Here is a 10,863-nt window from a genome sequence, read left to right as displayed (position 1 = left end):
AAAATAGACAAATTGTAGTCAATGGTTTGGTGTAAAGACTCCACAGCTCTGGGATAAATGATCACTTGCACAAAAAAAATAAATAAAAATCAATAGATCTAATATGAAGAAGGCATTGTGTAAAATGTACAAATATGTATGTAATGTTCCCACATAAGGTTCAATGTAAAGATATTACATTAGATGTTTAACTCACTAACCAGCCATTGTAAACAGCCATTGTAAACAGCCATTACAGTATCAGATATGCTGCTAAAACATATGGATCATATTAGTGGCACTTCTGTACAAAACAAATTGCATATCAAGTTTAGTGGTCCTTTCACTGTGAGGAATTTCTGATCTATCACACTTTATTATACCTGCATATTTAGGAGATTTTCAATATGTATTTCCCGTGAGATCATGAATGCTTATGGAACTTATTAATGAAGAAAATATACCATATATACTCGAGTATAAGCCTACTTTTTCAGAACATTTTTTATGCTGAAAATGCCCCCCTCGGCTTATACTCGAGTGAGGGTCCCACTTGAGTCAATACGTTTTCCCAGTTTTTTATTGTAAAATTAGGTGCCTCGGCTTATATTCGGGTCGACTTATACTCGAGTATATACGGGTAGTTTCATTTACTGAACGGCAGAAATGTAAATGCACAATGTTATTGATAGCAAAACATGGGGTGCATTATTATTAAGACATTGCCCTTTTAAATCTCAAGCTTAAACATAGCGGGAAGCATGAGCTTGCTTAGTAAATAAACCCTTTATTCCAGGGATCCTCAAACTATTTTGCTTCGGGACCCCATCAGACAATAAAAATAATGACAGGACCCCAGCAAGTTATTGCAGAAGGTCATCACATCACATGTGTAGTCAGCAGACAGCACATACATGGCAGCATTGTGGAGGCACAACATGATGGGAGGAGTCTAAAATAACAACAGATTTTTCAGACTCCTTGAATCCATGACTGAGATTAGAAAAGTCACCAGTCCGATGGCCAGCAACATGGGGTCGCGACCCCATGATGAGAAGGTCGGGACCCACAGTTTGAGAACCACTGCTTTATTCTGTCTACATATCTGTCCTCTCGCTTAGGGCAATTAATCTAATCTATACATTTTCTGATATCATCCTTTACACTGAAAAACAAGTTGATATTGCAGTGTAAATGATTGCCGCTTTAAAAAATGGGAAAACTCGCCCAACATCTCTCACTTTCTGATTCTCACACCCAATAATCTGAAAGGGCTGCTACAAGAAACCTCTGTTGTAAGCAGAGCTGTAAGATTTAAAGATTGCCATCTCTATAATACTATAAATGGCACAATAGGCTTTATAGTAAGGGTTTGCCATATCTATAATAGAGATACACTAGGCACAACCATTATATTGGGTACCAGTGCCAGTTTGGAGAAAAGGAGTCTTCCACTTTAAATACAGAAAGTGATACAATGTCAAAGAATTTATTTTATTTTTGGTCTCCTCAGCGATTTCAAATAAATATGTATTGCTTGGGTTTTATTTTGTACCCATAACTCTATTAAGAAAACAATTTTGGGACAAAAAAGCTGCCAACAGAGTGGGAGATTTATCAAAGCTAGGAGAGAGGTAAAGTACCAGCCAAACTGCTTTTATCATGGCTGTGTTTGAGAAATGACAGGAGTTTATTGGTTGCCACTTTCTCTCTCTCCAAGAGTTGATAAATCTCACACTGGATGTCCAGTGCCACAGCGTTTCCATTTAAAGATGCCTATCACTTCAGAAATGAAGAAAATACCATAACAAAAGTGGTAAATGTTGTCACTAAGGGGGGGGGGGGGGTATTCAATCTGGGGGTCACGGCTGTCGAGCCGTGATCCAGTCTCGTTCTTGGTCAGCTTGACTGAGAACAAGCAGGCGGGATTCAATGTCCCGCCTGCCGGGGAGTGAGAAGAGGGTGTGGCTGCGAGAAGTGGCCGGGAATCGGTGCGCTCCGGCCGGGAGCGCGTCAATTCCCGGCAGAACGAGCCTGACTGCTTGTAAAGTGGGGCTCGTTCTGCGAGATCCCCTGCTCAATGCTGTCGAGGAAGACAGCATTGAATAGGGCCCGGCTGACATCTTCCCCGACGGGAGATGCTCAACGGTGATAGAATATCCCCCTTAAACTATGAAGTAAAACCAAATAATTGTTTTTAGGGTTTTGGCTTAAATTGACCAGTACAAAGTATTTCAGCAACAGAATCATGATTGACTGTGTGTTTCCATTTGCACCAAACTAGGAGAGGCTACCCTTGCCTAGCATTGGCTAGATTTGTCAGTGCTTTTGGAATCAATGTTACGTAGAATGATTTCTAGCTGTTGCTTATGCCCAGACACTAAAGTAACTTGAATAATTTTGACAAAGTGTAATAAAGAAATCGTATTGGTCCATACAGGAGAATGAAACCTTTGATGTAGGCATGTAAAGCCTAAGTACCAACCATTGCACAAATCACTGATGAGAACCCATTTCTGGGGAGAAACAACAAGTTTCAGCATTCTAAAGTTTACCATTTGGACACTTTGCTTTCATAATTAAGGCTTTTTTTCTAGGTTACACACCAAAGTTGACAGAGGGACCAGCAATGTCCAGCAGGCCCCTTCAAAGTTTTGCTTCTAGCATTAAAATGAAAATAAAAACCTAAAACGGTCAGTCACAAAGACCACAAAAAATGGTTGCAGAGAAAATTTTCAGAAATAATTAAATTAGTGTCATTATTCTAATAAATATAAAAAAATAAAGTACTAGAAAAGCTTAACATTCCCACAAACAACCATGAAAATGTATATATTACATAGATCAAAAAAAGAAGCCAATTCCCCCATTCCTACTTTGTATGAAGGGTGCAATGTTGTATTAGGAGCTCTGCCTAAAGCAGAGAGGGGAACCCTTGGCACTCCAGCTGTTGTTGAACTAAATATCCTAGCATGCCCTGCTGCAGGTTTGTTATTGAGCCATGCTAAAACCATTGCAGGGCATGCTGGGATATGTAGTTCAACAACAGCTGGATGCCAAAGGTTATCCATCCCTAGCCTAGAGTATTGCAATGGAGACACATTTGCTAGCATACAGAATAAGGTGATTAAATCTAGTACAGAACTGCCTGTAAAGAAGCCTTAATGTGAGGACATTACCATGGATATGTCTTCATTTTCAAATACAGAGCAAGGTAGGCAGACTGATCATTATAACATAGACTTTCCATCAAGACTCCAGAACAAAACATTCGTTAGCATTACCTACTCCAATGCCAACAAGGGTGTTACTGCAGTGCAAGGAATAGGCACCTGATTCCCTATGTAAGAGGACTGGATTTAAGTATCTAGTCATCACTGGGCATGTGCATTACTCGCTTGGGTTTTGCTAACAAGGGGAATGAAGGGGAAGCACTGAGTGATGTGATTTGTGCACATGGATATGACAGAAATGAAAGAAAAAAAAAAAGATGAAAGAGAACAGACCATGAACAGCTGTGCCAAAGATCTAAATCCTCTTCCTTTGAACATCCATCAGCTTCATATCCAATATTCACATACACACGCACATAAATATACATATACACATGTATGTATTCCAAAGTTACACACATATGTGTGTATACATATATACATATCAGGACACACACACGAGATAGGCTGTTTATGAACTTCGACCCCTGTGCAGCTGGAGTTTGACAAATCACTCCAATTTCACCACAAGGGCTTAAGAGGTGAAAGGTAAAATAGATCAGTTTAGTCTTTCTCATGTTCATTTGTTGCTACAAGAATAAGCATTACATTAACTACATTTTAAAAATAGCTACAGCAGGTTTGGTCATACTGCTGTATCACAAGTATATGATAGATTATGTCCTTTGCCAGCCAAGCCCCAGTGTGTACAGATATGCTAACATTCTCACATACATCCCTATATTTTGCTTTTCTTGTTTTTTAGTTTTTTTTTGCAAAGACAGCTTATGCTGCAGAGCAATTTGAGGTAAAGGCATAAAAGGGTTAAAATATTGGAAAGTAAAAGAAAGACAAAAAACATAAGCAGTGCTTCCAAGTGGAGGCTCCATTACAACGATCTAGCAGTTGGCTGGTTTCATATTGCATAATAGTGCTGTATTCCTTAATCATCTTCTATTCCCAGGACTAGCTCTACCCTCAATCACTGCGCCTGGGCTTCAGTGCAAGCCAGGAGAGAAGGCTAGGGAGAGATGGGAAGTCAGGAGAAAGTGAATCACCCTACTGGGCCCTGAAACCCACATGAGATCCTCCAGGTTCCTTGTAGTAAGTCAAACCTGTGCATGTATGTGGGCAACAGTTGCTCTCATGCGAAGTACATGGTACGTAAGGTATCCTGGTGAATTTGCACAGCCTTGGCAAGGGCTTGTGGGTCCCGACCATTGCTCTGACCAGATACGTGGCTTCCTTCAGCACTATAAAAAGAAATGTAAAGAAAGTTTGGTTAATACACTTTTGCATGGGTCTCCTGCAGAACATGTCACTGACACAGCCTCAGGTAGCCTTCAATCATATTCATACATGTAACACAAGTTAGTGCATGGCAGGTTGACACTCCCCTGTGGTCTACCAAGTCTGCTGTCTATGTGTGATCCCTGACTCCACCCTCTCATTCACCACCACACTCAATCCCTCTATCTTGCAACTTCAACCTTCATAATATGTCTAGTGTTAGGCTCTTTATCGCTAAAACTACCATCACTACATCTTGCCTTGATGATTATAACATACTCATCTTCTGGCCTACCATACTCTCACTTCCTACCGGTTCACTTAATCCCCAATACTGCTGCCTGCTTCAATATTGTCTCTCAACACTTCAGCTCTACTGCCCTCTCCTCTGCCAGTCTCTCTACTGGCTCTCTGCCCTATAAATGCAGTCAAGTTCTACTTCCCTACACTCTTGTTCCCCTATTGCTATGTATGTCCACCATCATTCTTGTTGGATTTAAAACCAAACCAAATTATTTAATCTGCTGACATAGATGTGTGTCACTGCATCTGGCATATGCATACAGGTATGTGCCTGCATACATCTCACCTAGATAAGCCACACAGTATGAGATGCTTGGTGTAGTGAGCTGACAGGTCTGTGAAACTCTGTTAGTGTCAGACAATCTTGCTTTGACGAAAATACATCTTATTCACATTACTATGCACAAGCGTACTCTGCTGATTAAAATGATATGTGGCATGCCTATATTTTGTGGACAACTGTGCCTATATCTGCATACACATTACAGCAGTGATTTTCAACCTTTTTACCTTGCGGCACACTAAATAATATTTAAAAATTACCAAGGCAGCGGATGTCAGACGCCCACTTCCCATACAGGGACCCGTAGATCTAAGACACCAAAGAGGTGTCTTAGATCTGCGAGCGCTGTACAAATCATTCAAAGGTCAGCGGACCATCAAATGATTTCACCCCCCCCCCCCACCCCCCCGCGCACAAGGCTGTAAATGGATGTTTAAGCTAAACATCCATTCGCACGTGCAGGGAAATCAGCGTGCGGGGGGGATGCTCGTGCGGGCGGCATTTAGATGATCAGCAAAGCTGCAAATTTTGCAGCTTTGCGGGTCAACTAGAATAACCTCCAATGTGTGTACCCAGCAAACCCATTAGCATCAGGGAACTAGTCAAAGACGGAGTAGACTGTGGGGGGAGCGTGGCCATGCGGTGTTCTGCCAATTGAGCTGCATGTACAGATGACATTGGATGTCACTAACGACCAGCGCATTTATCATTGGGTATTATCGGTAAATTTGTTTTAAAAAAACAGTCTAATATGTACCTCACATTAACTTTGATGGAAAAAATAGGATTTATGGTCTTACCTTGATAAATCCCTTTCTTTGAGTCCATAGGGGGCACAGGAGTTCACGCTGGGTATGAGAGGTGAGGTAGCAGAGCGTGCACCAAAGGGTTACAAAAATGTACCCAGCATGCTCCCTGCCTCCCTTCTCCCTCATAACCCGCCCCCTGACCCTGGGTCACCAGTTTCGTTAGCAAGCCCAAGGTAGGAGCAGAGCCAGAGAAGAAGGAAGAGCAAACGCACACCCACATAGCATACAGGCCCTAAAGCCATGGAACTTTCCTACATAGGAAGCCCCGCTACCAGGTGCGTCTGGGAGGGCGTCCTGTGCCCCCTATGGACTCAAAGAAAGGGATTTATCAAGGTAAGACCATAAATCCTATTTTCTTTATCGTCCACTAGGGGGCACAGGAGTTCACGCTGGGACGTCCTAAAGCTGTCCCCTCACGGGTGGGGGACGCTCCTGGACTGCGGAAAGCACATGTCTACCAAACTGTGCATTAGCCGATGCAAAGGTATCAAATGCATAAAACTTGATAAAGGTCTGGGAAGAGGACCAAGTAGCCGCCTTACAGAGCCTGTTCAGCTGAGGCGCCTCGATTAGCGGCCCAGGATGTACCCACAGACCTGGTAGAATGTGCAGTAATCCCCTCCGGGGGAGTAATCAGTGTGGAAAGATACGCTTGGCGAACCACTGATCTGAGCCATCTCGCCAAGGACTGTTTGGAAGCGGGCTAGCCCCTCTTATTGGCCCCATAAAGCACAAACAGTGAACCCGACTTACAAGTTGACTTAGTCCTGCGAAGATAAATCTGCAACGCACGGACTACATCAAGAGAAGCTTCAGCTTCAGAAGAACCTGGAAAAGAAGGCACCACTATTTCCTGGTTAAGGTGAAACTCAGACACCACCTTTGGATGAAAATCCAGTTTGGTACAAAGAACCGCCCTGTCCGGGTGAAATACCAGAAAAAACGGTTTCCATGATAATGCACTCATGTCAGACCCCCTTCGTGCTGAGGAAATAGCCAACAAGAAGCCACCTTCCAGGATAGCCATTTCAGATCCACCTCCTCCAGAGGCTCGAAAGGAGATGATTAAAGTGCCCGGAAAACCTCTAAAGAGGGACACCTCAACAGCCAGCCCGTCAAAGCCAGGCCACTAAAGTCCGGGTGTCGGAATGGCCCCTGTGAAATCAGGTCTGGACGCAGAGATAGACTCAGAGGAGAGGCTACCAACAGGTTCCATAGATCCGCGTACCAACCTCACGGGGCCAATCTGGGGCCACTAGGATCATCATTCCTCCCTCCTTCCTGAACTTCCACAGAAGGCGAAGTAGGAGTTGAAACAGGGGGAATGCGTACACTATCTTGCCGACTTAAAAAGTCTGCCTCAAAATTGAGAACCCCTGGGATGAAGACTGCAGAGATTGCAGAAATCTGCTTCTCCGCCCACCTGAATATCTAGGAGACTTCTTTTATCGCTCCTTTGCTGCATGTCCCGCCCTGCCTGTTGATAAAGGCCACAGGCGTGGTGCTGTCGGACCGGATCTTTACAGGGCACCCTCGGATGAGGGACCCCAACCTCTGAAGAGCCAGAAGGATTGCTCTCAATTCCAGGAGATTGATCGGAAGGCAACACTCCTGAGCCGTCCAGCGACCATGAAAAGATTGAGAATTGCAAACCGCTCCCCAGCCCCGTAGGCTGGCATCCGTGGTAAGCAAGACTCAGGTTGGAATCCAAAACGGGCGGCCCTGAGACAAGTTGTCTGTCTTTAACCACCATGTGAGAGACAGGCGAACCTTCGGGGGCAGTGTGATCAATTGACTCCTTAGACGAGTATGATCTCCTGTCCACTGGCTGAGAGTGTAAAGCCGAAGTGGGCGCGAGTGAAACTGTGTATACTCTACCATGTCGAAGACACCACCATACACTTGTGTACTGAGACCCTTCTGTGACCTATAAGGGAATGAATCTTCCTCTGAAGGGAGTGGATCTTATCCTCTGGAAGATATACTCTCTACAACCGAGTGCCCAGCCGAGCTCCCAAGTGAAGTGTCCTTTGGGAAGGAGTAAGAAACGATTTCTTCCAGGTTATCCTCCAACCGTGAGATAACAGAAGTGTAATCACGACCTGCAAATGACTCCGTAGTAGGTCTGGGGACTTTCCAAAATCAGTGGGCCGTCCAGGTATGGAATCATCCGAACCCCCAGCCGGTGCAGGTGTGCAGCCCTGACCGCCATCACCTTGGTGAACACCCTGGGAGCCGTAGATAGACCAAAAGGTAGCGCCCTGAACTGGAAGTGTTCGACCCGAAGGGCGAACCTCAAAGTGCTGATGTTCCTGTCGGATGGGGATGTGAAGTATATCTAGTGAGGCCATGAAGTCCCCTGGCTCCAGTGAGAGAATGATCGAACGCAGGGACTCCATGCGAAACTTCGGCACTCGCAGAAAAATAGTGAGCGACTTCAGATTCAGGGTAGGACGGTGAGAACCATCCAGTTTGTGAATCAAGAATAGGGTGGAGAAGAACCCCTGACCCCTCTGCTCCTGAGGAACTGGAACAATGACGTTCGAGTCCAAAAGAGAGCAGATGGAAAGCTGTAGCACTTGTCGTTTCGCTGGGTCCTTTGGAAGACCCGTGCAAAAATAACACTGAGGAGGGGGGAACCGGAATGTCAGGGCATAGCCCCTGGAGACCACCTCCCTGACCTGTTTAGCCACTGGACGTCTGGTAGCCCAGGGCTGCTTGGTGCAGGGCTTGGCTCCCTTAGTGGATGAGGAAAATCTAGAGGAAGGACTAGTGCCGTCGGACAAACCTCTCTCCACCTTGCCCGCCCACTCAGACACTGCCTTGGCCACCCATGACGCGGCAAGCGTGGTACACCTAATGGCCCCTGCCTGTGAAAAGCAGTCCTGAGGAAATTCTCAGAAGGGTCCTTCAAAGATAAAGAATCCGAAATGGGCAGTACTGAAGCGCGAGCTAATCGCGCAACATGATCATCCGCCAGGGGAGGATTTTCCCACTTAGCCCTCTCTGTGGGAGGAACAGGTTAAAAAGTAGTAAGTTGCTTGGAAAGCTGGAACCTTCTAAACGGTTGAGACCACGCAGTCTCCAATAAATCCTCCATGAGGGCCGAAGGCGGGAGCTGGGCCAATACTTTCTTAAGACGCTTAAAAAGCAGGTCTTTACTTTTAGGGGCAGGAGCCTCATCCTCCCTCTGGAGGACTGCCTTAACCTCATGCATCAGAGACTCTACCTCCACTGAGGACAAAGTGTCATCGGCCCCTGCGGATTCCGCCACTGAGCTGGAATCCGAATCGGAACGCGGAGAACCCGCATCGGGACTCTGCTGCCTACCCTGCCTCCTGGAATCCCTGCCCGCCCGAGTAGCCGTCAACCCCTGCACAGATTGTGCAAAGGATTGCCACCAAGGGGGCTCTACATAAGCAGGAGCTGCCCCAACACTGGTGCTGGCCACTGCCACAGGGGGCATGGGCACAGGGGGCAGGGGCGCAGGAGGTAAGGAGTTGACAAGCGGTCAATATGTCAATACCTGAGTCAAGGTCGAAGCCCAGGCCGGTTCCTGCTGTGAAGGCAGCAGAAGATCTGCTTCAAGGGCCAAACACCTGGAACAGATATCCTCCTCCTGCTGAGAGAGTATGTCCACACATACCCTACAGGTACGCTGCATCGGAGATGGAGTCTCCTTGCCAGGTTTCGCCTTAGGCATACTGTCCATGATAAAAGACAAAAAACACCAGCAGTTACAACACTGACACCCAAGCAACACACTTGTAGCCTTACCCACAAAGCTTTAGCAAAGCCATTTGGTATGGGCAGATAAACTCAACAATTCAGCAAGCTGAAAAGGAGACACCGTATATGCAAAGCCAATACTATGAATGGTGACAGTGTTTCAAACTTTCATCTCTTCCAATGATATTGGAAGGAAGACAGCATCAGAGTACCAGCCGCAGGAGAGGATAAATACCACAAACACCAGGCTCCAGAAGCAGGGTGTGGGGGAGAATCCCAGCAGCCTCCATCTCTAAACCCAGCAAGTGCCAGAATGGCTGCTGATTAGGACCTTAATGAGGAGCTGGGACACCTGGGGCAAAAATGTTTTTTTTTTTTTTTTGGATTGTGGGAGGAAACCGGAGTACCCGGAGGAAACCCACTCAAGTACGGGGAGAATATACAAACTCCGCACAGTTAGGACCATGGTGGGAATCGAACCCAGGACCTCAGTGCTGTGAGGCAGTAATGCTAACCATTACACCCTCCGTACTCCTACAGCACCTGGCGTTCCTATGTGGTCACCCACTCAAGTACTAACCAGGCCCAATATATAGCATTAGCTGTAGATCCCAGGCTGTCTTCAAGCTTCCAATGATATTGGAAAGAAGACATCAGCAAAGCTCAACAATCCAGCCAGCAGCAGGAGAGGAGAAATACCACACACACACCAGGCTCCAGGAGCAGGGTGTGGGGGAGAATCCCAGCAGCCTCCGTCTCTAAACCCAGCAAGTGCCAGAATGGCTGCTGATTAGGACCTTAATGAGGAGCTGGGACACCTGGGGCAATCCTACATCACCTGGTGTTCCTATGTGGTCACCCACTCAAGTACTAACCAGGCCCAATTATACAGCATTAGCTGTAGATCCCAGGCTGTCTTCAAGCTTCCAATGATATTGGAAAGAAGACATCAGCAGAGCTCAACAATCCAGCCAGCAGCAGGAGAGGAGAAATACTACACACACACCAGGCTTCCAGGAGCAGGGTGTGGGGGAGAATCCCAGCAGCCTCTGTCTCTAAACCCAGCAAGTGCCAGAATGGCTGCTGATTAGGACCTTAACGAGGAGCTGGGACACCTGGGGCAATCAGAGAGCAAGCCTCAGCACTTCCTCAGGGGTGGGGGAGGGACTAACCTACAGCACCTGGTGTTCCTATGTGGTCTCCCACTCAAGTACTAACCAGGCCCAATATACAACATTTCCAATGTGTATGGCTGTAG

At 46.1% G+C, this 10,863-nt stretch overlaps 1 protein-coding gene across 2 annotated transcripts in view; it reads right to left on the bottom strand.

Annotated features, from left to right (window-relative positions):
* Positions 1–1,827: 1,827 nt before the first annotated feature.
* The window catches only part of LOC146060369 (protein argonaute-3), a 114,786-nt gene continuing 105,750 nt past the window's right edge, over positions 1,828–10,863 (bottom strand). For both annotated transcript variants that reach the window (XM_083173506.1, XM_083173507.1), the window contains exon 19: positions 1,828–4,444. In XM_083173506.1, coding sequence (XP_083029632.1) covers positions 4,336–4,444 — 109 coding nt within the window. In that variant the 3' untranslated portion in view covers positions 1,828–4,335. The remainder of the gene's footprint in view (positions 4,445–10,863) is intronic.

The sequence above is a fragment of the Crinia signifera genome, chromosome 2, assembly GCF_055691185.1.
Source record: "Crinia signifera chromosome 2, ASM5569118v1, whole genome shotgun sequence".
Taxonomy (NCBI): domain Eukaryota; kingdom Metazoa; phylum Chordata; class Amphibia; order Anura; family Myobatrachidae; genus Crinia; species Crinia signifera.
Note: the sequence above shows the minus strand (reverse complement) of the source record. Positions and strands in the feature narration are given on the sequence as shown.